Source organism: Microcebus murinus, chromosome 25 (assembly GCF_040939455.1).
Source record: "Microcebus murinus isolate Inina chromosome 25, M.murinus_Inina_mat1.0, whole genome shotgun sequence".
In the NCBI taxonomy this organism is placed as follows: Eukaryota; Metazoa; Chordata; class Mammalia; order Primates; family Cheirogaleidae; genus Microcebus; species Microcebus murinus.
In genome coordinates this window covers 17,489,542-17,517,173 of record NC_134128.1, presented here as the reverse complement: position 1 = coordinate 17,517,173, position 27,632 = coordinate 17,489,542, and the positions used below count along the sequence as shown (strand labels likewise).

Here is a 27,632-nt window from a genome sequence, read left to right as displayed (position 1 = left end):
CTGCCAAGCTCTAACCTGAGACAGCCAAAGAAAGGTAACCAAGAATGATAACTAGATACCAAGAATGGTAACTAGTAAATACCAGATCTTAAAAAAAAAAAAAGTATTTAAATAAAATAAACACACAATTATTATTTGCATAAGTAACGTGAAAGAAAATTTAAGTTCCACAGATTTAAAGATGCAAAGGTATAAACAGGAAAAGCAGAGCACAAACTGTGCTTTACTAAGAACGTATTTTCACCACGCTTGTTTTTCATATGGGAAAAGATTTGGAATATCTACTATAATTTAGAATGTATACTGGCTGCTACATAACTGTGCAAAAAAAACTTTTTTTAAGAAAAAAAATATAATGTAGAGTCTACAACATGTAGCTAACACATGGACAGTCAGGGGCTCATCTGTCCCTTTGTTGAGTAAGCTTTACTAAGCAATACGTATGGCTAGGTCCTAGAAATAAATATATATATACACACACATATATACATGTGTATATATACATATATATATATACACACATACACACACAGTTCTTCTGTCAAAGGAAATCCCATTTGGCTTAACCTTCCTGAAAATAGTAGCATTTGTGGTTTAAATAAGGAGGTTATGTTTGACATTTACATCAAGAAGAAATGAAATGATATGTGTAAAGTAAAAACTGATTTCAAGGTAACAAAACTGTGAATGAATTGTTCTGGATGGGAAGCAGTCAACTTTATTTTTGAACATACAGGAAGACGACTAAAGAAAAACAGCATCAAAGGGAAGATAAAACTGTCTCCATACCAATGTGTCTGAGTTTCTAGGTATAAGGGAGGGGACCATCCAAGGTAGCAGGTGGGAGATGAGCTTGTTGTCATTAATGCATCTGAACAAGAAAGAACATTCAACCTACTCTGGAAAATGGCCTTTGTGAAGTAAGCCTGGCAAGATTTTTATTTAATAAAATTTCATTCTACATCAGGCTGTAATAATACCTAAGTAGCTTTAAAATTTTCTTACCATTGATTTTACAAGTTTAAATTACTATTTTCTTTTATTATTAATTAAATCATTCATTCATTTACTAATTTTTGAAGAGATATGGTCTCCCTATGTTGCCCAGGCTGGTCTCAAATTTTTGGCCTCACAGCAATCCTCCCACTTCAGCCTCCCAACGTGCTGGGACTACAGGCATCAGCCTGGCCTTAAATTACTATTTTCCTTAACTAAATATGATGTCAGGTAGTCCAGGTTGTGTTCTTTCACTTCACAACATACAATTTCCATTTTCATTGTTCCTTCGACTCTTTGACTTTGGAAAATTTAAACAAGAAGGCAATACTGACATGTATTCGTCACCTTTATAAAGATAAAGCATTCAGTGAGTGTTCAGTTATACCTCCAAAATTGAGACAATCCAAGTATGATGGGAATTTTGTACCAGGGAAGTTATTCTTGGAAATTTCAACTTACACACTATGAATATGTATTTTTGTATTCCCACTAGATATATGTGCAATTTCTTCGCAAGTTGCACTTAACTTCTTCCTTTCTGCTGTGCTGCATTGCTTAATTTGCCCTTGCAAAAACCACTATGGAGTTGATGCAGTTCTCATTATAAGCTGTCATCACATTTAAAGTCATCTTTCCCAACAAGCCAGCCTCAGTTACCTAATTCAGATCATTCTTCCTCTATCAGCTCCTATAACAGAGCACCTATTACATAACTATATCAACATTTATCACATAATTATAACTGTGTGATTTCTCAGCTATCACTCAGTCTAGACTGCAAATCCCTGGAGGAAGACCATGTCCTATTCATTTTTGTCTCCCAGCGCCTAAAGCAGGAATGATCGCACAGTAAGTGCTTCCCAGGCTTTCTAAGTGAATGAGAAGAACCCACTTCTGAGCGTGTCTGAGGACGAGGAAGGCGGGTGTCTCCTGCTCCTGAAGATTGGTATCTATGAGCCTGAGCTGCCCGCCTTCTTCTTCTCTCCCTCTGATAGCCCAACTCTGAAGAACCGAGACTCACAGCCTAAGTTCAGGAGAGAGCTTAAAGATCCAACACAACTGCCGGATAAAAACAAACTACTTCAGTTTGTTTCCACGTGAAAATTGATAATGCCCGAAAAGGTTTATAAACAATCTGTTTCTCTTACATCTCTGTCCTTTATATAGGGAAGCTGCACAATTTTCTTAAGTGCCACATGAATAGGGACTAAAAATGACTCATCTATAAAACAATGTCTAGTTCTGCAAAGGATACTTGAACATGTTCAGTGTATCCAAACTAAATGCCACAGTAACCCAGCAACGGTGCTGGATTTTGTGAAATGCCTTCCTTTGAATTAATCTAGCTAGTAGGTTTATTTTAATAATTTATTCTCCTTTTGCTTTACTCTTTTCATCTATTTTATCCTAATATTCTTTCACACAGAGGTAGGAAATATATACCAAATGAAAGAAAATAACTTGTTTGTCATTGCAATACTGGTTCAAAGCTGGTGCATACTCAATTAAATCTCATTTATGATGAGCTGTGTTTCACAGACAGTTTAAGGTATATATACACTGGAAAACTATAATCTATGTATTTTACCTATCTTTTCTACTCACGAAAGAAGTGAAAATATAATTTAACTTTTGAGATCATTTTAAATTGCATTTTTTAAAGGTTATAAAAGACAAGGGCCACTTTGAAAACAACTAATATCATTTAACTGAAAATTCCTTAAAGAAATTTTAATGCTTCTCCAGAGTATAAAAATTCAAAAAGAAAAAAGTGAAAGCAGCCACAACTGCGTAACTATATCACCACCTAAAAATTTGAGGTTAATTTCACTCCTTGGGCTGGGCCCAGTGGCTCACACCTGTAATCCTAGCACTCTGGGAGGCTGAGGCGGGAGGACTGATCGAGGTCAGGAGTTCGAAACCAGCCTGAGCAAGATCCCCATCTCTACTATAAATAGAAAGAAATTAATTGGCCAACTAATATATATATATATATATATATATATACACACACAGAAAAAATTAGCCAGGCATGGTGGCACATGCCTGTAGTCCCAGTTACTCGGGGGAGGCTGAGGCAGTAGGATTGTTTGAGCCCAGGAGTTTGAAGTTGCTGTGAGCTAGGCTGATACCATGGCACTCACTCTAGCCTGAGCAACAAAGCGAGACCTGTCTCAAAAAAAAAAAAAAAAAAAAAAAAAAAATTTCATGCCTTGAATATAGGACTAACATTCAAGCCTCATACTCTAGCAGAGTGCTAAGGAAATCAAAGTTTCAGCTTCCAGACACTGCATAAGCTAGGTGCTTTACCAAAGAGAGGAAATCTGGATTCGCAACAGTTGAAAACATGTAACAAGGAGTTAGTACAATTGCTCAAATGCTCATTTTAAAAAATAAACTACAGGCCAGGCACGGTAGCTCACCCCTGTAATCCCAGCACTTTGAGAGGCAGAGGATCGCTTGAGCCCAGGAGTTTGAGACCAGCCTGAGCAATACAGCAAGACCCCATCTCTACAAAAAAATGTTTAAAAAACTTAGCTGGGTGTGGTAGCACCTGCCTGTTATAACAGCTACTTGTGAGGCTGGTGCAGGAGGGTTGCTCCAGCTCAGGAGTTTGAGGTTGCAGTGAGCTATGGACAATGCCACTGCACTCTAACCTGAGCAACAGAGCAAGACTCTATCTTAATTAAAAAAAACATAGTTCAGTCACACATATGTGTCTTTTACAACATATTAGATCCCTGTAATTCCTTGATAACAGTTTCAACTAAGTTCTAAGGTCTCAAGCCCCTGGTCTAAGGCTACTTTCCACCTTCTAATTCTTCTCCCCATTAAAGAAAGTTAAAATTAAAAAAAAAAAAAAGTAAACAGAAAACAAAAGAAATAAGAATTTCAAAAAAGTTTTGTTTTATTTTTTCTTTCTCTTTTGAGACATGGTCTTGGTCTGTTGCCCAGATTGGAGTGCAGTGGCATCATCATAGCTCACTGCAGCCTCAAATTCCTGGGCTCAAGTGATCCTCCCACCTTAGCCTCCTGAGTAGCTGGCACTATAGGAGTGAGCCACTGCACCTAGCCCAGAAGTTCAACATTAAGAAGCAAAATAAATAGTCCATAAATATATTTTCTCAGGCCATCAATAGACGGCAAATAAGAGAAGATGTGTTGAACTTCAACAAGTTAAACATGTACAGGTTCGAGCTTCTGGGGAGGGTTGCAGGGCACTTCACTTGTCGGTGACAGAGGCTGCCAGGCATTGCTTGCAAAATCAATTCATATTATTTGACTATATTAAACTTAAAATACAACAACTCTTTCACAGAAAAAAAAATTAGGATCAAAGAAACTCATATAACATTTGCAGTGTTTATGTATGTTCTGTAAAGGAAAGAAGTCGGGATTAACAAACAGTACAGAATTTTGATAAGCTAAAGGTTCAGAGGTGAAAGCATAGGAGACAAAAGCCACATGGTAGGAGAGAAATCACTAGCTTGCCCACTTTTCTAAAATTTCACATTCCAAGGTGTTTAAAAATCATAGAAATCTTACAAAATTGAAGAACTAAATAAACATGACTACAAAATTAAAACGAATCATTAGCTAAGTTATCCAGGTAATTTATATAGCTTGCATTTTTCCAGAAAAACTGCTTTAAGTTCTCCTTGACTTTATAAATCCAGCTGAAGGTCTGACTTTAAAGTCTATCATCAATTTACCGCAAAGTAAAATGTTTGCTCAAATGTGATGAACAATAAATTTATTAGGATAATCTAAATGTGCAATTTCTTTGTGCTCCTGCAAAACCTCTCTTCATCAGGCTAAGTGCTTTCCATGATGATGATATATACGTATGAATGAAATAGCAGTCGCCCCCAAATGAAAATGTTTTCTATTAAGTACATGCTAAGTCAACATCTTTCTCTCTCTGAGCATAAATGAAGATAAAACACTCCACATTATGATTCAATTAAAAACCTCCAGGATACGTTACCTGCCGCCTCGAGCACTGAAAGGCACTACATGGATTCCCAGAGGCCCGCCATCGTTGGGGACTTGTACGAGCTTTACCATATCACTGTGAGACAATGATGAATGAGGAGCGTGAACACGTACTGTAAACAAACCAAAACCGAAACAAAACAAAACAAAAACCCCGCAATGCAGACATACAATAAACAACAAAAGAAAACAAAACAAAAATCTCACCAAGCACACACGCATGTACATCCAACATTCTGGAATAAAAGCATGGCGATGAATGCAACATTAAACACTACATACCTGTACACTAGTCTGATGGCATGAAGGGAGAGCAATCATCAGAGGTAACTACGTTAAAATGACACAGAACCATTTCTCTTGGACCATACTCTTCCATGGAGTGCAAGTTCATGTTTTGCAAGTCTAACTTCTAGACTACCAGTGAAATTTTTCCATCCCACTATCTATTTTAAGGACTCTGATGATTGAGTAAGGATACGGCAGCTACAGAGCACTTTACAGTTTACAAAGTGCTCTTCTACCCTATGTCTCATCATTAATCCTTCCAATAATCCAATGAGATCAAAGTTCTCACCTCTGTAGGTGACAGTCCACAGGAAAGCCCAATTGTCCTCACTACCAAAGTACAGGTTGTGAAACTCCTTTCTCAAAGTCAATAGGCATCTACTACAAATCAAATAATTTTCATAGAAGTGCCTATAACTGCTTGCTTATCTAGAGACAAGGTCTTGCTATATCGTCCAGGCTGGCCTCAAACTCTCAGGCTCAAGAGATCCTCCTGCTTCAACTATCTGAGTAGCTGGGACTACAGTTATTAAGCTGTTTATATTATATGACATAACATGAAGTTACTTCTTTATTTTAAACATGAAGTTACTTCTAAGTGACTAAAGTACTTTGTGTTATGAAGCATAATCTTATATCACCTATGTATTTGTCAAGTCACTTCCATGAATCTTTACTATTAATATAATAAGCCTAACGAAAATGACTATCATTTAGAGAATATAAATTTTCTGAACCATTTAAATGAAATTTTGCTTTCTTTGTAGAGTATTCCATATATGCATACTACATGATAGGCCTAAGCAGTATTTAACTGACAATCAATATTTGGAAATAGTACTTCAATTAAATACCCAGTTTAAGCAACCTGGGAAACCACAAATGATTATCAATGGAATTGACAAAGATCACAATATAGTTTAATATGATAGAAAAATGCCAATTTCTCAATTGTTTCTTATACAGTAACCTGAGGTTATCCTATGTACTATGAATGTCCTGTTTATATGAACACTAAATATAATTAAACATAGGGATATCAAACAAATCAAAACAATATTGAGGATATGTGCATAGATTTAATCCCATACACTAATTGGAACAAAATAAAAAATTTGCCATACTGCCAACAAAGCAATACTACTTAAATGGGATTTTAAAATTTTTTGATAAAATTTCATAAAATCCCATTTTAGATATTAATACCATTTAAACATTTATTTAAATCAATGGTTTGTCAACTAAGAATAGTATAACTTTAATAAACTTTATTCCACATTCATTATAAAAGATCTATGGCATGGCAAGTATTTCTTTTTTTTCCCCCCAAGAGAGAGTGTCTCACTGTGTTGCCAGGGCTACAGTGCCGTGGCATCAGCCCAGCTCACAGCAACTTCAAACTCCTGGGCTCAAGCAATCCTTCTGCCTCAGCCTCCTGAGTAGCTGGGACGACAGGCATGCGCCACCATGCCTGGCTAATTTTTTTCTACATATTTTTAGTTGGCCAATTAATTTCTTTCTATTTTAAGTAAAGACAGGGTCGCACTCTTGCTCAGGCTGCTTTCGGACTCCTGACCTTGAGCCATCCTCCTGTCTTGGCCTCCCAGAGTGCTAGGATTACAGATATGAGTCACCTCACCCAGCCTGGCAAGTACTTCTTAAATGTAAATACTCAGAATGAGGCTTGCTGTATATCAAACATAATCTGATACTAGAGCCTGTTTAATTTCACTGAGAAAGTTCTTAGAGCCCTCCCTTGGAAGACCAAAAAAGAATTTAGTAAATGTATGTTAATGTTTAGACTCCAACTTTTACCCAAAGTCAAAGAAAAAAAATAAAATCCCTCCCTGCTCTAAGCTATCAAGGGAAGTAGTCCTGGGAACACCTTCCACTTACACATGCCAGTATTTAAGATAACTGGAATGTTGTAATACAGGAAAATTTTTCTTTGTCCTTGTATATTTAAAATCATTTTCAAGGTCGCTAACCCATGACCTCTAACTTTCCATCCAATATTTTGAGAGATTCTATTTCTTCAAACATATATACACACATACACATACAATAATGACTAATGTCTCCATCATTCAACTAGTTTTTCAAGCAAAGGAGGTCCACAATTTTTTTAATTTAGCAAAGTTGAGGAACAAATAAATGACCAAAAGACTGACATACAATGCAAGCTAAAAACGGTTACGGTGTCTACAAGTACTAACATGACAAAAATTTTCAAATACTATTTTATGCTATAATAGTATTTGCCAATGCATGAAACTCAGGACAGATACATGTGCACGTCCATGCTATACTGCTTACGTTACATAATTAATAGATGAAAGATGCTCTTTGGAAAAAACAAATCAATGCCAGGCATGTTTTAGCTAAGCGCAAACAATCCACATGCCATGTGCTTTTGGAATACTTGCTGCAATTAATGATGCTACCAGTATATTTCATTAAAAGCATCAATAACTTACTCCAGAGAAAAGTTGGGTATGTTCTCCAAACCCGTGTCAGCATGTCCGACTGGTTCAACACGGCTGTTATCTTCTTCTGTTCCGTCCTCATCCTAGAGGTAAGCATGACACAAAGAAAAGTACACTCAGTGTTAGGTTTATTTCTATAATGCGAAAGGAACTGGAAAAAACTGGAGTCTAATAGGCATTAGGAATATGTTAACTAGGTCTTTTTTTTCCTGAGGAGGATAACCTTTAGTGATAAGATGGGTGAGTGTGGTGAAAAGCTGAATTTGAAAGCATAAAGCACAAACAGCAAAGTAATCGACCCCCTCCCTCGTGTTCTTCCTTTGACAAGGCAATGCTTCGTAAAAATTATGCTCCAATGTGTTGCAGAAATTGGGTAAATAGGCTCATACTCCAAAAACTACATATGGATTAAATGTGGTAGTTCATAAAAATAAATGAAATGCCACCACTAAAAAGATGCCTTAATTTACAATCTTGGCCATTGTCTTTTCATTAAGGAATTTGTTCAAAGAGTTAAATTGGCTTTTCAAGTTCATTTGAATAATGATAAACATAACCTGACTGATATCAACTGTGTTATTAACCAAATTAGAGTAGTTAGAAAAGACTCAGATTCTCCAAAGAGAATAGTTATGAGACAAGTCCTTCTCCTTGGAGCCACAGTACTGGCACCTAGCAGATACTCGATGTCAATATTTTGCTACCTAAAGCAAAATCATCCCTAATAATCTCTGGGGTAGTAAGTTTCTGAATGCAAGAAAGCAAAATTAATCTATTTCTTGTAAGTGTATGTGTATAATTTATGTATAAATAATTTGTTGGGTTTATCTTTTCCATTTACTACATAACTTTGACAACAGTGATTTTATTGTGCACTTATTAAACCACCTATATTAGCATAGACACTGCACCATTGGAGGAAAATTTTATATTTTTAATCATGTAACTGAGAGACTCTTAGTAGAAGTGTATATGCCCATCAACAGAGGCATCAATCGACAACATGATAAGCAGGAGTCATAGGTTCGAGACACAGTGTCAAATAATATGTTAAATTTTTAAAGAGATATGAAGGGAAGTCAGAGCAGGCGGTAATGGCCAACTGACATTTCCTCCTACCAAAAGAAGAAACCGAATGCAGTGAGTTTTTCTATGAGTTGCAGCCAAGCTCTGCATGTTCTGGGTGCAGGTGCAATGCATGGAGCTGGGCTACTTGAAGACTGACTATCTCACGTCTTCAGAGGCTCTAATATGTACTTCTTTGTCACCTAGCTCTTTTAAGCACCAGCACATAATACATCTCAAAGGTTAACCAGCATCTTGAACATGCCTGAGAACTGCATTTTGAATGTAAACACCAACTCCCCGAATGATGCTTTTCCACTGGGAGTAGAGGTAGGAGGGAGAACATACACAACTGTGTATAAAGCAGATGTAAGCCATAAAAATAATCTTATAAGTTACAGACATTTTGTTTCAGGGTTCATTAATAATTTAAGCACCACTGAAATGCCACCAAGATGCACCACCAGTTGAAACACCTATGTTGCACTACAAAATAGCCATATAAATGAAATGCCCCAAACTACAATGATAAAACAGTCACTGATAATTTACACATTGTTCCCACAATGGCCATTACCAGGCCCCCAAGAGCTTGTAGAATGTTATTTCATGTCATTGCATATGGTGTGCAGTTTGGATGGCAACAGTCACTGCCCGGAGGCTGAGCTTTGGTTGCTCTGGGAACCACAACTTAGGAGTTTCCAAATTTTGGATGCGTAAATATCAGTTCCTATATGGGTTTATATTTTGTCGTCTGGTACTTTTTTTAAGTTGTGACTGGACAGTTACTTTTAGCAAGAGTTACACACTGAATTCCATTATAACCACAGTAAATGAAGCTCAGTTATTGTATCTGTCAAACCGATATTTAAGGACTACAGTATCAAAATTAAACTAAACAGTGTTAGAATTGCCAGATGGGACAATATAGTATTTTATTTTCCTTTTCCTTCTCTCATTTTATAGCTAAGTAAGAGCTGAGGTTCAAGTGAAATAGACTAGAGTGTGAACATCAACTCTAGCATTTGCTAGTTTTATAACCTTAGGCAAATTATACGCCTTTTCTATGTTTCTATCCCTTTTTGTGTAAAATGGAAACAATAAAACTATATTCCTTAGGAAAACAGAGAAATAAATATGATATGTCACAAGCATAACATGGTCCCTTACATCTAGTAACTTCCCAACAAATGGCAATTTCTAAATACTATCAAAAAGACAAATAATACATGATATATAAAACATAATATTTTGAGCTAATTATATACAAAGACATTTCATGCATATATATTCATCCATTCATACTTTGTGCCTTGCAAAACAATTTAAAACATATTACCTACTCAAGTAAATAAAACATCCTACATTCTGAAACAGATAAACAAGATAAATTATAGATGTTTGTAATTGTCTACATATCTATAATTTAGAAACTAGCATAACACCTGACATTTATTATGCTTTGCTGAAATACAAAGTATTTTCGTCATAAAATGTCTTTAGGATAAGAAAAGAAATCAAGAAAAAGATAAACAACTAAATGTTCCATACAAACAAGTGAGTATCAGAAGAAAACACTATGGGTTAGTGGTTGAGGCAAATTTCAGAGAGAAAGCAGACATCAAGAAGTGTGAGAGGGTCTAAGATTTTACCCTACTTGAAAGCTCGTAACTTAGCCTGCCATAGGTTTATGGCTGCTGGCAGAAGATACAAGACTCCTGGGTCAGAGATAAAGAACTGTTTACAATTTACAGCAATACTGTCAGCCAGAGTGTCATCCCTTTATGCAGTGGTTCCCCAAGATGGCTTAGGGAACCCAAACCTTTTATACGGACAGTAAGCATACTTGCTTAGTGCTTTAGAGGGAAACTCTATGCATGTCTGTTCTACAAACAACCTTGAAAGGACAGTCCAAAACAAAAACCGCTGTTCTCAAGCTGTATAAAAATGCAAGACAAGCATGGAAACTTATCTCCCAACAATGGAGATAATCTAATGGTTAGATAATCCAATAGTTTAAGCACTGACAACTGACAGCATTTGCAGGACTGCTCGCACACTGAAACTAGGAATTTTATTAACAAATGCTTTATGATAATAATGCCTTCCCAACAGTAGCATTAGATTCTACTAGACAAAAGAGTCATATTTTCTAGACTAAGGAAAAATGATTTTTCAGCATAGAACTGTATGCTGATCAAACAAAAGATCAAGTGTGAAAATTGAAAGAAGTGTTTAGACATGCAAAGTCTTTACTTGGACTCTTTCTTATAAAGCTATTTTGGGATGTGCTCCAACAAAATCCTGAAAACGCAATAAAACAACAGACAGAACCCAAAGAAAGTCCCAGAATATGAGTGAAAGGCCAGTTCAAGAAAGCAGAAACCAGTTCGGATGAGAGCAAAAGGATGGAGAGCTCTGGGAAGTCCATTGCCATGAAGAAAAAACCCAAAAGAATAATTGGTCTAATTTTTTGAAAATTATTTCCTTCCTCTTCATTTTTTCTTTTTTTTTTTTTTTTTTTTTTGAGATGGAGTCTCCCTGTGTTGCCCAGACTGGCCTTGAACTCCTGAGTTCGAGTGATCTTCCCACTTCAGCCTCCGGAGCAGCTAGACTTATAGTGGTGTACTACCACACCGGGCTCAGGTCTGATACTTTTTGAATACTTGGGAAATAACAGGCATCTTGACAGACAGAATGCAGGGGGGGAATGAAAGAAACAAAAAAAAAAGCAAATTATTAATAAAGTGAAAAAGTAAACTCCAGGAACAACAAGTGACAACGTGTAAAAGAAATATATTTGCAGTAGCCACATGGTTATGCAATGAGCAATTCTTACGTTGCCATGTAACGTCACACCAGTTTTGACTGAACTTGGACTTTTGATGCAATAACCTGGAGCAGGTGGGAACAGGGACGTGGAAGCAGCATAAAAGGAAAAATTCCTATCTTCCAAAATGGTAATAAGTAAAGAGCAACTTATATATATCATTTAAAAACATGGAAGTAAATATCAGAACAGACATTTAGGAAGACAGACTGGAGGTCTGCAAGGAATGGAGCTATGAGTTTTCATTATGAGTCTTTGAACATTATGCCTGTATTTTTATTCTGAGTACATATCTGAAATGCCCAGCACTGGGGTAGAAGGGCCTCTTAGGTCCAAAAGGACATGCAGGCTCTCAAGACCCCCACAATCCACTTGGTTTCAGATTTATCTCGAAAGATATAAGGCAGGAGACCCAACTTGCTGACAAGGCAGCATCACGCTTTGTCCTTGGGAGGAATGTGCTCCTCACAGCTGTCCAGGAGCTGTTCTCCTGGGTCCCGCAGCTGACAGCTCAGGCACAGAGAAAGGGACTCATATCAGGAGGCTGGGAGAGCTACACCCTGGCTTAAAATCCTCAAGCCCCAGAGAAGCCAGTATCTCCTGTAACAGCACAGGCACAAGCGGCTTGTCAGATATACATGGTTTTTCCAGTGCTGATGCAATGGACCAAACAGGGGTTACATCTACCAAAAAAGACAGTTGATGCACTATCTTTATGAAGTTTCCAAGAAAGGGGTAGCCAAAGTATAACCAAAGTTTAACATCTCATGCAGAAAGGACGAAAAAGCTAGGTGTGGTGGCAGGCACCTGTAGTCCTAGCTACGCAAGCAGCTTAGGCAAGAGGATTACTTGAGCCCAGGAGTGCGAGGCTGTAGTTTGCTATTACAGCACCTGTGAATAGACACGCCACTCCTACGTGGGCAGAACACCAAAACTCCATCACTAAATACAAGAGAAGGGGAGGGAGGGAGGAAGAAGAGAAAGGGGAAAAGAGAGAAGGGAGGTAGGGAGAGAGAAGGAAAGAGGAAAGAATTTTTTTAACTTTTTATTCACTAAAATTATAAAAGTTGGAGTCAGACAGTCCTCAACTTATGATGGTTTGATTTGGGATTTTTTTGACTTTACAATGGTACGAAACCATTGCTTTTCACTTTCAGTACATTATTCAATAAATTATATGAGATATTCAACACTGTATTATAAAATAGGCTTTGTGTTAGATGATTTTGCACAACTGTAGGCTAACATAAGTGTTCTGGGCATATTTAAGGTGCTCTAAGCTGAGCTATAATGTTCGGTAGGTTTAGTGTATTAAATGCATTTTTGATTTACAGAATTTCAACTTACAACGAGTTTATCAGGACATAACTCATAGTAAGTCAAGGAGCATCTGTAGTCACAGGAGAGAGTAAGAAAAAATAAGCACTGATAAAAAAAAAAAAACCTAAGTGAGAAGGATAGGTTTTACATCAGGCAGACGTGCCTAGTGGACCAGTGAAGACAAAGGTGTTTGATAAAGCTACTTGTTCTCTGCTTCAAATAAAAATAATCTACTCTCTTCCCTTAAACTAATAATAGCCATTACAGTCTTCTAAGCGAATTAGTGTTCCAAGTACCTTGTCCACATTTACATGTTCAGAAAAAAATCCCAAAACGTAAGTGATGCTACTGCACAGAAGCACATGATTTGTTTCATAAATACAACCCTTAAGACTGGACTCCTGCCTCCATCACTCACCATATAAAACAAGAACACGAAAGTTTACGAAACAAAGTTTACAACACTACACTTATCTATTTCACAGGAACATAATAAAGTAAATTAAAATTAAATTAATGAATCATCTGCATATCTATATTCAAATTCTGAGTTCCAAGGAACTAAATATTTTTGATAATTTTTACTTAAAAGAAAAGTCTAAAATTTTAAGAAATAATTGATCATTTTTAAAATGTTTTATAAAAACTAAAATTATACTTCCCTCATTAAATTTCCTACATACCCAACTTTGAATTTTATGTTCAGGAAGCACAAAAGGAAATGAAAGTTCTTATGGCACTCTTTTAAACAAATTTAGAATATTTTTTCTCAAGTGTTTATGTTATTCTTCTTAATAAAGTACTTTAATTGGTTAATTATATTGCTGCAAATATAATCACCTAAATAAGTCTTTTTCACTTTTTAGAGTATCTCCAAGATTTTCCTAAAGTAAAGGCAGATGTGTTAACTATTAATGACGATACTATCCTAGAGAAAATATTTATCTGAATGTTGACAGAATGAATTAAACCACTTTTTTCTTTGGATTACATCTGGTGAAAAGTAATTCCAGAGGGAATCCCTTCCTGAGTCCCCAAAGTATCACAAATAGGATTCCAGAAGGCATTTGTGTTAATGTTGCAACTACTTGATTAATTGGCCAAATCACCAGGGAAAAGTAATTTCTCATCATACATGGAAAATAACTGAAAACATCTGGGGGAGAAGGAGACTTCACCATTGGAAATGACAAATCTATAGCAACCTTCCAAAGAAATTAAATCAAGGAATGTATAAAACCATTTTTACTTCATGATCAGTATGTTCAACTATAGTAAAAACATTTGGGAAACAAAAACCTATTTCAAATACTTTTAAGAATAAACAATAAGATAATACTAGACAATAAGATCTTTTAAAATAAAAAGTCTCTTGTAGAGTGAAATTAACAGTTGTGGAACTTTTAGATGTAGTCCATCTCGTTGTAATATAAACTCTGTCCTACCCAACAGAGCTCAAGGCAAAATTATTTAGGACTGTGTGAAGAATTATTATGGGCCTGTGATATGGATGACTGGACATGAGCTTCAGCTCCTCAACCACATTCCTAACATTCTCACCTCAAGCGAGTACTGATCAAATAGTAGCATTTAACACAGTCCATGAAATTTCCATTTCCCAGAGAAATGAAACGTTTCCTGTCTCGAAACATACACAACAGGACTCCACACAACTGAAGGCAAGAGGAATCTTCAAAAGAACAGATGGTGCTGATTTATGCAAGCTATCTACCAACAGAGAACAACAAATAGGATGTATCTTTACACCAGTTCCTTGCAAAATAGAATCTGAAAATTGCGATCCAAAATGTGTAAGTCTGCTTCTCAGCAATTATTAGGATTCCAGGGCATGAAGGAATTGTATTGGACGATATCTAATCTAATATCCAATCATATACTGGAATCTGTCTTCACATTCTTCTTCCATTTTGCGTGTACCCAACAATACACACAGGAAGACTTACCTATCAACGGTGAGAATTGCTGAATCCAGTAACCAACGCCTGCATCCCTCCCATCATCACCTGCATCTAATCCTCACTGACTAATGATTAAAAACGGTTTATTGGCTGGGCATGGTGGCTCACACTTTGTAATCCTAGCACTCTGGGAGGCCAACGTGGGAGGATTGCTTGAGGTCACGACTTTCGAGACCAGCCTGAGCAAGAGTCAGATCCTGTCTCTGCTAAAAATAGAAAAAACTAGCCGGGCACTGTGGTGTGCAGGTATGAGCCACCATACCTGGGCCTAGTTTCTTAATCTGAATAAAGGAAATAACAACTTTATCTTATAAGCTTGTCGTGATGGACTCATGGATATCACTACTTGCAAAGCGCCTGACATATAAAAATTAAATTTTTAGCAGAAAGAAAAAGAACCCATTTTACTAATCATCAAGAATGCATCACATGCTGAAATAAAAAAGATAAATAAAAAATATAAAGGAAAAAAAAAGAATGCATCACAGCCTGTACATACAATCTTTCATTTAATTCTCACAATCAAGTGGGAATACTTATCCTAAGCAAATTGGGCCTAGAAAAGAGTTCATATTTCTCTGTGGGGGCAGAGCTGGGATTTTGAAGCTGCATCAGGGTCTGTCATTGTTCAGTTTCACCATATTTTTTCACCCTGTTTTATTCATGGAAGAGTGACCCAGAATTATCAAGCAGTGAATGTGACCTAAGCCAACTAGTTTCAGGGCCAGGATCTATGAAAAAATGTTTTCAAAAAATAAAATTTACATTATAAAAAATATTAAATTCTGGACACATACCTTCCTATAAAGGTAGAATTCCTTTAACATTTTTTTTGAGAGCTTTCATTTTAAGGGAAACATAGAAATAAGGAACATCACAAGGTATTTCAAGGAAAATGCTACCTATGGCTATATCTGGGTGGCAGAATTACAAGTCATTTTTATTGTATCTTTATAACTAACTATTTTTACAATGAATATAAAGTATTCTAGAAATAAAGGATATTTTATTATCTTTTAAAGCTTACAATACTTTTATAAATTACTTTTTGTACATCTATATCCCTACATTATAATTGCTCTGAAAAGTGACCTTACTAAGAAGTGCCTAAAATAACATGGAACATAACAGGGAATCCCAAGGACAGTTCAATGTTATCAGTCACTACCATACTTAATCGGTCCTAAAAATCAAGAGATTTAAAAAAAAAAATTAATGTTTCAGTCTAGTATTCTGAATGGGAGAAAATTTTAAGACAAGAAAAAGACAGACTAGTTAGATGTTTTAGCCAATAAACCAGGTAACCAGAAGAAATTTCAATTAAACTGAATCAAAGAAAGAACAGAGGTAAAAGTGAAAAAAGCAACTCCTAACAAGGCCAAGTTCACACTGGGTTTTGTGGTCCACAAAAATCTAACAGGGCTCTCAATATGAACCAAGATATATGTATTTTTTTATACTGTTTTCCTTGATGATAAATAAGTATTTTGCCATTACTAATTATAAAGAGCTAAATTCTGCAGTCCCCAAAGTCCTACGCCTCATTATTTTAAATTGTTAATAAAAGGTAAAGAACACATGGGTACTATAAACAAAATCCATTCATGTAAACAGATATTGGAATTTGCACTGGTTTATTATTTTCCAATGCAATACTGTAATTTCATAAATGAAGTCATTAACTTACTTAAAACCAGTAAATGGCTTGGATAAAATAAGTAGATTAAAAAACAAAACCTTGCTCTCACACTTAATGTTCTGGTTAAATTCAAAGAAGCAAAAGCTAGTTAATAGATTTCCTGGGATCAAGGGATTGCATAATCTCTAATAAAATGAAACCTATTGAATATCTGACACAAGGTATATAGCAGTAATAATTTGTTTAAATGCTCAATTTTACATTATGGTTTTTAAAATTTAGCATAATGTTAGAGATTAACATTAATAAAACTAAATAGCTATGCATTGTTGCATTGTTCGTAATTCCCAGAACATGATACAAATTTAAAACAAAAATTAAGATACTAGACAAATGCAACAATTTAAAGTATTCAATGTGTTACATTTGCTGTGGCAACCTAGTGTGGTCGTTAAAACATGGAGTTTTGCATGGAAATCATTTTGACAAGTTACTTAACTTCCTGGTGCCTCAGTTTACTCATCTATAAACTGGGAGAAATAATAGTATTTACCTAGCAGGGTTTCTATGAAGATCAAATGAGGAAATTAGTGTAAAGTACTGAAAACTACAGTAAGTGCTACATAGGTGCTCAGCACTGCCTTCTAGATAAAAAAAAAAAAAGAAAGAAAGAAAGAAAAAGAAAAAAGAAAACTGGAACTTCATTTATAACATACTTGTTTGGAAAAATAAATGTCTCCTACCTTCTGTGAAACAAAAGTTTGGTTGGGAGAGGGAAAGAGAGGTAGAGAGAGAGGGGCAGAGAAAAGTAGGGGGGCGGAGAGGGGGAGAAGAGAGGGAGGAAGAGGGAGAAAGAGACAGAGGGGTGAAGGAGGAGGGAGAGGGAGGAAGGGAGGGGAGAGTGGGGAGGGAGGGAAGGGAGAGTGGGGGGGAGAGAGGGGGGAGGGAGGGACAGGAGAGAGGGGAGAGAGGGGAGAGTGGGGAGGGAGGGGACAGTAGGGGGGGACTGACCCTCACACAGCTTTTGTTGCTATTCTAGTTTGAATTTAAGATTACAAAAGAGGTTAAAGATGTTATCATTGTGACGATTTTATGTGTCAATTTGACTGGGTCACATGGTGTCCAAATATTTGGCCAGACATTATTTTGGGTATGTCTGTGAGGGTGTTTCTGGATGAGATTCATATTTAAGTCAGCAGACTGAGTAAAGCAGAGTGTCCTCCCAACGTGGGTAGACCTCATGCAATCAACTGAAGATCTGAACAGAACACAACAGACTAAGAGAGAACTACTGCTGTCTAAGCTGGGACAATGGTCTTTTCCTGCCTTTGGAATGAAATACCGGATCTCCTTGGGGCTCAAGCCTGCAGGCCTTTGGACTGATACTTGTACCACTGGCTCCCCTGGGGCTCCAGCTTGGCAACCACCTGCAGATCTTGGGATCTCTCAGACTCCATTATCAAACTGAGCCAATTTCTTATAACAAATCTCTTCAAATATAACCCAATTGGTTCTCTGGAGAACCCAGACTAAGACGATCACGTTTGTGAAATGGTTGCATACTACCTGTATCTTTACCTACGTACTGGGAGCTTATGTTTTCTATGAATTTTAACAAAATCTTCATAAACTAGTGATATTAATCCTTTAGGTGACATACAGATTTGTACCAATCTATGATATGTCTTCATTTTGTATAAAATGAAAGTGGTGATACAGGAGAATAATAATTCTTATAAAGCAATTTACTCCCTTCATTCCTTCCCCTCTGCCTTTCATAAGAGCTCACATTGCACTTCCTGCCACCTTTCCTTTCACCTACATCCCAACAGACACCCCACTGTCTGCTTTCAGGTGTAACCTTTAGAAATATTTCCAATATCACTGTCAGGGCGTTCCACGAAAACCCACCTGTTTCGCTTATCCCGCTCCTAAATTGAGCCGCTGCTAATACTAACAGCTGATGAGGTGATTTGGGGTCATACTTCTGATTGGCTGACTACTATGTAAATGAAGTAACTTTTGGGTCATACTTCTGATTGGCTGATTACTATGTAAATGAGGTGACTTTTGTGAATACTTGTGATGGGTCAACTGTAACCCCCAAAAAGGTATAAAACTAAAAGAAAAAAAAAAGAAGAAACACGAGAAAGGGGGGCTCAGAGTTTGGTGGCAGATATGCCTCTCTGAGCCCGCCGGTGAAATACAGCTGACTCTCCAACTCTCTGCGTGCCGCTCAGTTCTTTCTTTAGTCAAGAGCTGTTCGCACCTGCCGGAACATCACTATTACACTGGAACTCACCAAAGAAAAAGAACGAACTATTTCCAATGAAGAACAGTCCAGAGGAAGAAGTTATTTAGGAGCAGTGAAAGCCTAAAATGTCCATTTCAACAAACCTATTTATTGCTAAAATTTCTTGAATCAGAGAAATGAATTAAATACTGGGAAATCATTTCATTAGATTTAATAACCATATCATTCGCTTTTGATTACACAATTTAGCCCAATTATGTTAGTACTTTTAGTTTCCTCAGGTTTTCCCCTTGGGATATAATTAAATCTAGAATTCATGATTTGCAAACGGACTAAAAAACTTCAGCTCATTTTATATGAAACATTTTCTTATCAATATTTACCAGAACAGATGCCTTCAGAAAAAGAGACTCATTACAATTTTTAGTAGAAAATGATTAAATAAACGATCTATAGGATAAGTGAGAAACAGAAAATTCAGCAGATATTTGCTTTCATTCACCAAACAGAATGTTTGAAGTATTTACTTAGGTCACATTCAGATCACAACTGTTTTATTCTTGCAATATTTACTCTTAAAATGTTCAGATAAAAGAAGATCAAGATATCTGCTTATTTATTCTCCAAAGAATAAACCAGGGCGAATTGGACTACTAGTATAATAGGAATTGTCTCTTTTAGAGGGGAGAAAAAAGCATTTATTAGGCAGCACTTCAGGTTAAAAGAAAACAGATTTTGTAACTGACAGCAAACCAAAATAAATTTTAAAATGTTAGGCCGTAAGTATATTTCTTTAAAGCCACAACACCTACCCATTTTACACCTGGACTAGAGAGAATGGACGTATTTAATTGTATAAGAACAACATGCAGGATGTCCATAGGAAGACAAAGAGAAGGAAAGTACATTCAGAGCCTTTCACACTTTTCCTAGAAAGTCAGTTCTGCCTTTGTTATTCAGATTAGCTTTGCCAGGGCCAGCTCTACCTCTTTTTCACTTATTTGAGAAAGCTTTTGAATACCAAATACTATTCAAAACCCTGAATCTGTCATTAGGCAATTTCTACAGTAAGTCTCACAGCTCTTCCCTCCTGATTCTTCTTCATCTCTAACTGGCTCTATCTGCCAGATTTCCAGATTTCCATTTCCCTGTTGGATTTCTCAGGTGTTGGCCCACCCCTTGGACACTAAATATGAGACCCACACCACTTTGGCTCTGTTCCCCATCATTTTTAAAATCACCTTTACATGTGAGGATTTTCATGTGAGGATGATCTCTCAGGCAGGGAGGGAAGAGAGCACCCACAATCACCGAAATCTTGCCATGTCACGGTCAGCTCTGCTTTGAGCAGAGTGGAAGAGAAGAACCACTGAAAGGCGTCCAGGCGAGTGGCCCTTTTCCATGACGCTTAACGCGTGTACTGGGAGAAGAAGGCAGTTGCAGAGAACATCCTTAACAAGGAGCAGCAAGGGCTTCCTGGTCAAAATGAGGCCATGTAAGAAAAAGGCAACCTGCAGAGCTGACAGCTTCTTCCAGTGAGCAAACTCAGCTCTTTGTTAAGCACTTCCCAAACTGGGCTTCCCTCAGGCATCTTTGCACCTGCAACACCTAACTGGGTTCCGGACTCCCCAGTCATAACCAAGAGGCACTGGATTACTAAGGGAACAACTTGATGCAAAATGAAAATGAAAACCTGGCCAGAACCTAACAGATATTAACATCAACATCCGATTGTTGGAGATAGAACAGGGAAGGTGAGACTATGAACAAATACCATGGCTGCAGATAAAATAGGGAGTGTACACGGGTCTTGTGACTTTACATTCCTTAAAAAAAGATCCTAAGTTGGGATCATGAAATATTTTCACAATGAGCTACAATGGCCATTTTCACATAAAAATTAATTCACTTTGCAGTTTTAAACTGAAAAGAGCATGGATTACACGGACTGTGCTCAAGGTTTTTATTTTGAAAAACTTCAAATCTAAAGAAAATTGAAAGCATATATTCAACACCATACACCCTTCATCTAAATTCATGAATTGCTAACATTTTGTCTCCTCTCTCATAAACATTGCATTTTTGAATTATTGTGATTAAGTTGCCATAGAAATTCTTGAATGTGACTTCAAAATAATGAATTATTTATTTTCAAAATTAGAAAATGAAATTCCAAGTGTTTGAGTTTACTCTGAAATTGGGAAAATTTTTAAAATGAAATGATAGGTGCATTTGTCTTAATGGTTTTGGATTACCAATTACATTTATTGTTCACCTTTTTTTGATTTTTCACCAAAATAAGAGAAAAGAGATGAAATTTCTAGTTTTTTGGAAATTTCAGCCAGAGATTCCACAGATCCTTCTCAGTATAGTACAGATTAAAATATCCTTGGTTTAACAGATTGCAATGTCATTTTATAAAAATTTCCACAGCAGGAAATGACCAATCAAAAAAAGATAAAATTTATTGTTTAGAGGCTGGGGAAAGGAGCAAGTAAGTCTAAAAGGAGACTTTCAAAAATAAACACATAACTTCTTTCTTTAGTAAAAGTATGCTTATAAAAGTTCTTCTTAAGTGTGTAAAAATAAATCTAGCTCATGGTTGTTCATTTGCAAAAATTTGTATATCCTAGTTCCAGAGGAAAAAAGGAGTATGATTCTTTAGGCTTGATGCATAGACAATGAATTTCAAAATTTTAAAAGTAAATTTTTGTGTCTATCATGAAACTCAAAGACAGTAAAGTACCATGGATGATGCTTATTATATATTCTCTATTTTGCCCATTATCCACGATCCTGATGGGAATGTAAAATAATTGTTACTCTGTTTAATTTAATCTTTTGTCTCATAATCGCAGGCAAATAAATTAAAGGTCTCCTCAAATATTCATGATTCAAAATTACTTAAATCTGTTCTAGGAGGCCGGGCGCGGTGGCTCACCCCTGTAATCCTAGCACTCTGGGAGGCCGAGGCAGGCGAATTGCTCGAGGTCAGGAGTTCGAAACCAGCCTGAGCAAGAGTGAGACCCCATCTCTACTATAAATAGAAAGAAATTAATTGGCCAACTAATATATATAGAAAAAATTAGCCGGGCATGGTGGCGCATGCCTGTAGTCCCAGCTACTCGGGAGGCTGAGGCAGGAGGATCACTTGAGCCCAGGAGTTTGAGATTGCTGTGAGCCAGGCTGACACCACGGCACTCACTGTAGCCTGGGCAACAGAACGAGACTCTGTCTCCAAAAAAAAAAAAATCTGTTCTAGGAATGTTTAATTTACTAGACTTTATCGGGTGACTACCTTCTAATCCGTGCACTAGACACAAACACATTTGCCTAGTGTGCTCCATTTTCAGAGGACAGGCAGCTCCAACATTGGCCCCTGAGAGCACAATCTTTAATAAAAGGCACTATATGTTTATAAAATGAAATATAAATAATGGAATAATTGTTAGATACTAAAATCTTAAAACTGGTAAGTAAATTACAAAAATACATAAAGCAAAATTTGGGAGTTGAAGGGTGAATGGGAGAGAAAGTAATGCAAAGAAACATTATTTTAGGCAAAAACAAACAAAACCCAATCCACCTCAGTTTTGGAGTATTGTGTATCTCTTTAGGATTTTTTTAATTTTTTTTTTTTTTTTTTTTTGAGACAGAGTCTCACTTTGTTGTCCAGGCTAGAGTGAGTGCCGTGGCGTCAGCCTAGCTCACAGCAACCTCCAACTCCCGGGCTCAAGCGATCCTTCTGCCTCAGCCTCCCGAGTAGCTGAGACTACAGCCATGCGCCGCCATGCCCGGCTAAATTTTTATATATATATATGAGTTGGCCAATTAATTTCTTTGTATTTATAGTAGAGACGGGGTCTCGCTCTTGCTCAGACTGGTTTTGAACTCCTGACCTCAAGCAATCCGCCCGCCTCAGCCTCCCAGAGAGCTAGGATTACAGGCGTGAGCCACCAGGCCCAGTGGATTTTTTTAATCTTATAGGGACTAATTTCCAATCATTAGGTACTTTCATAAAAGATTCCACTAGTGCTAAAGTATATAGAATAGAATTATCATCTACAATTCTGCCCCACATCCCCACTTTCATGGTTACAATTTGGAAAACATCCCCCCAAATGCCTTTTCTATAATTTTGCATACATGATAACGTCCATATACTCAGGTGCAATGTTCACAAGAATTAAAATACATAATACAAATCATATATTAAAGAACAAAGTAAAAACCTGTTCCTTTCACTAACACGTCTTACAAATCGTTCAATACTCAGGCATATATTTTAAAACAATTTTTATACTAGCTTCAGAGTATCCCATAGTGCAAATACAAAATAACTGATTTAGCCATTCCTCCATTAATAGAAATTTAGTTTGTTTCTCCTATGCTACAACACTGTAACAATTAGCATAATTATGCATCCACAAATATTTCTGTAGGTAATCTTCCCAGATGCAGAATTTTTAAATCAAAGATAAGTAGGCCAAACCAAGTTTCAGAAAGGCTACATGGATTACATTCCAACCTAGCATATATAAGTGTGCTTACTGAGAGCCACGTCCTTTCAAACACTTGATAATACCAGTATTTTTAATGTTTGGTCAATTATAGAAGAAAATCAGTATTTTAATGTGTATCCTCATGAGTGACAGTGAGCATCTTTTTATAAGAGGACAATTACTCTCTTTCATTTTCTTTGAAAATGAGTCGAAGAAAATTTCGGTGAAAAAGCCTTCATTAATATACTCAGTATACCTAAGTCAAGAGGAATTGTTATTGCTACTTGTTTTAGTAAATGATTCACTCTTATCAACAGCATTAAAATTTTTAACCACCAGTTCATGCATGGGACACAGATGCCCCAAGCAAGGGTGTGTATAATCTTTCAAAGGATGAAATAAACGAATGGCTCAGAGATGATGGCTCAGATCTCAGTGGGCCTCAACTATATATATGTTCGCATACACACACATGTTCCTGGCTTTATTGTTACTTATTATGCAGCATTATGAGTAATTATTTATGTGCCTGAGGAACAAGAGTCCCCTCTTGACTATAAAATGGTCTTTGCTAGGCCAGTTTGTTACACATTCTACATGTACAATAATTCTTATGGGATTTAATAAAGGCATATCACTTGTGTGCACAAAAAGACGACAGAGACTACAATGGTAATTCATACTGTATATTTATAACATTTGTTATAAATTTATGTTATAAATATTATGTAAATTTGTTATATATTTATGTAGTATTAACTTCCACAGTTTGACCATCGGTCTCAAATGGTGACATTTGAAATTATATACTTGTTAGTATGTTCAAAACAAACTTTAATAATCTTAAATCTATAACTTTAAAGCACAAAACACAAATTATCCTTCCATAATGATCCCAAGGAAAAGTTTCAACTGAACTATTATTAATATTCACTAGTTCTTGATATTATACAAATTTCTATGACTCATACACAACTGAAAATAAGGAATGCATGTTTTTGTACTCCAACTTAAAAGTATACAAATCACCACCCTCTTGGGGTAAACTTTGGGTCCAGTCTGATAAAGTAAAAATTTGATAAAAGCCATGAACTCTTTTCCTAGCAGCAAGATCATAAAACCACAAATCTTACTGATGAATTCAGGGAGTTATTTCACTTATTTCAGTTATGCAATTATTGAATGCCTATGATATGCTGATCAATGTCCCAGGCACCTGGGGCAGATGAATGAACAAAACAGAAAAGATTTCTGCCCTCCTGAAATTTATATTTTAATAGGCAGGAACAGAAAATATGCAATAAATGTAATAATTATGGAAAGTGCTATTAAAAATGACTAAGGTAAGAAGAACTGGGAACACAGAAAGTGGAGAAAGTTGGGATATAGCAGGAGCTGTAAAATAAAAGTTGTAAACAGAGATTAGGGAAGGGTCTCAGCTCATTGAGACTTCAGATTCTGGCAAAGATTTGAAGGACCCAGGGCAATTAAGCAAAGGCCATCTGGGGAAGCATATTTCAGGGAAGAGGACCAGAATGAAAACCATAAGGAAAGAGCAAGGCCACACATATTCAAGGAACAGACTTCACAAAGCACATCCAGGGATATCCACTTGCACCTGTGTGAATCTCAGTTTACGAAGAATTCACCTGTCTCTACATAGTTATACTAGACAATAACATGGCGTTTAGAGTTAGAAAGACCTAGATTTGAAGCCAACGTATACTTATGCTGTGCCCATTAGTAAGTTATATGACTTTTGTACTCAAGTTTCTCATCCAGAAAATAGCTGCAATAATACTAAACTCTACCTCATAGGTTCTGTTTAAGGACAATGTATATAAAGAGTTTAGCAGAGGGAAATTCAAGACATAGTAGTTCTTGTTGAATATAAACCCAAAAGCACAGGCAACAAAACCAAAAACAAAATGACAAACTAAAAGCCTTCCACACAGCCAATGAAACATCACAGTAAAGGGACAACCCAGGGAACAGGAAAAGTATTTGCACACCTAACATCTGATAAAGGATTAACATCTAAAATATATAAGGAACTCCAACAAATCGACAGACGGACAATAAATAACCAGATTAAAAAGTGGGCAAAGGATCCAAATAAACATTTCCCCAAAGAAGACATACAAATGGCCAATAGTTATATGAAATGTGAAAAAATTTTCAAGATCACTAATCATCAGAAAAATGCAAATTAAAACCACGATGGGATATCACCTAATGCCTATTAAAATAGCTACTATCAAAAAGATAACAAGTGTTGAAGGGCATATGGAGAAAAGAGAACTTTGCACATTGTTGGTAGAAATATAAATCACTGCATCCATTAATGAAAACAGTTTAGAGGTTTTACAAAAAATTAAAAATAGAACTACCATATAATCTACTATCCCACAACTGAGTGCATATTCAAAGGAAATGAAATCAGTGTGCTACAGAGATATTTGCACACCCATGTTTTATGCAGCACTATTCACAACAGCCAAGATATGAAATCAATGTAAGTGTCTATCGATGGATGATGGACAAGGAAACTGTGGTACATACATGTAATTAACTACTATTCAGCCTTAAAATAGAAGGAAATCTATCATTTTTGACAACATGGATGAACCTGGAGGATATTATGTGAAATAAACCAGGCACAGAAACACAAATACCACATGACCTCACTACGAAATCTAAAAAAAATTGAACTCATGGAAGTAGAAAGTAGAATGGTGGTTACCTAGGGCTAGAGGAGTAGGAGATGGAGAAATGTCGGTCAAAGGATACAAAATTTCAGTTAGATGGGAAGTTCTAAAAGATCTACAGTACAATATAACTATAATTAATAACTATAATTAATAACTATGTATTTTATTCTTGAAAAGTGCTCAAAGTAGATTTAAAGTATTCTCATCACACACAAAAACAAGCATATGAGGTAATGTATGTTAGCTTGATTTATGCATTTCACAATGTATACATATTTCAAAACATGTTGTACACTATAAATACATACAATTTCTATTTGTCAATTAAAATAGTTTTTAAGAATTTTTTAAAGAAATGGTAGTTCTTGTAATTATGAACCAAAACTTACCCAAAACATAGCACAAAGTCCACTTATAAACAAATGCACACACGGAAGAACCTTAGGGTGTTAAAAAATAAATAAATAAAGCCAGCCATGGTTTTACTACCATCAAAATTGATTTCATAAGAACTGGAATTTCAAGAAGTTAAATGAAATTATGTAACAATTACCCAGGTTTTCCAGACCACCTTAAAACTCTCAGTGGTGTTTTTCAACTCTCAGACTCGTTATTAAAGTTCAAATATTAACAACCTGGCAAATTTATAATCACATGGGGAACTGAAAAGAAACCATGAAACAAACTCTAGTCCAATTTTTATCTTCTTATTCATAGGAAGTCCCCAAGCAATATCATTCCAGCCAAAAACAAAAAAAAAAAACAAAAAAAAACAGCTCACCACCATACACTTAAGATTAACCCTTAAGTTCCCTTTTATTTTGAAGGTCACATATATTTTCTATATTTGCCAGTGTTTTACACCATTAGGTACAATTATATACACATTAACATCTTACCTAATAGCACAAATACAATAGAAAAGGAAGAGAAGGTAAAAATTGATGAACAGTGTCATCATCTCACTACATAGAGCAATGGAGGCAAAAGATAAAATCACCAGTCATATCATATTTTATAACAAACAAACATAAAAAGGTTTTTAGCATGAATAGAGATTTTAATATCAGAATCCCTTGGGATAAGAATCAAGACCAGTGTTGTTTAATACACTCATAATAATCTGTTGGAAGAAATAGACAAGATATATTCTACAACAGTAACATAAAACCACTTAGGTCAGTAGAAATCAGAAAGGTCTTTCAACGACTCCAGAAGGAAGTCATCAAATATGAAGCTTGATGAAATTTGGCTTATTAATGCAAGATTCTAACTTTAGTTTTTGAGCAAACAGCCCTATTAAATGAGCAATGGCTTTTCCCTATTAGCCAGCAACTGGGCAACCATGACCCCCATCATAAAAAACACCTTCCTCTATTTATGTTAGCATTCCAAGTTTTATACCTCCCATTTTCTTCCCAACCTCCTAGAAACACAGTGCCTGTGTCTCTTCATTCTACTGAAATTGATGTGAGCCACTTTTAATATCTGAATAGAATAGTCACATCTTGATTATGACCAAGACCAGTTGATGCTACCTGCTAATCTGCTATCTACCAAATT

At 36.2% G+C, this 27,632-nt stretch overlaps 1 protein-coding gene across 20 annotated transcripts in view; it reads right to left on the bottom strand.

Annotated features, from left to right (window-relative positions):
* The window catches only part of PARD3 (par-3 family cell polarity regulator), a 575,331-nt gene that overhangs the window by 243,998 nt on the left and 303,701 nt on the right, over positions 1-27,632 (bottom strand). For 19 of the 20 annotated variants that reach the window (XM_075997634.1, XM_075997636.1, XM_075997638.1 and 16 more), the window contains 2 exons: positions 7,761-7,852; positions 4,988-5,071 (listed from right to left, as the gene is read on the bottom strand). In XM_075997634.1, coding sequence (XP_075853749.1) covers positions 4,988-5,071; positions 7,761-7,852 — 176 coding nt within the window. The remainder of the gene's footprint in view (positions 1-4,987; positions 5,072-7,760; positions 7,853-27,632) is intronic. The other variant, XM_075997631.1, reaches the window with a different exon arrangement.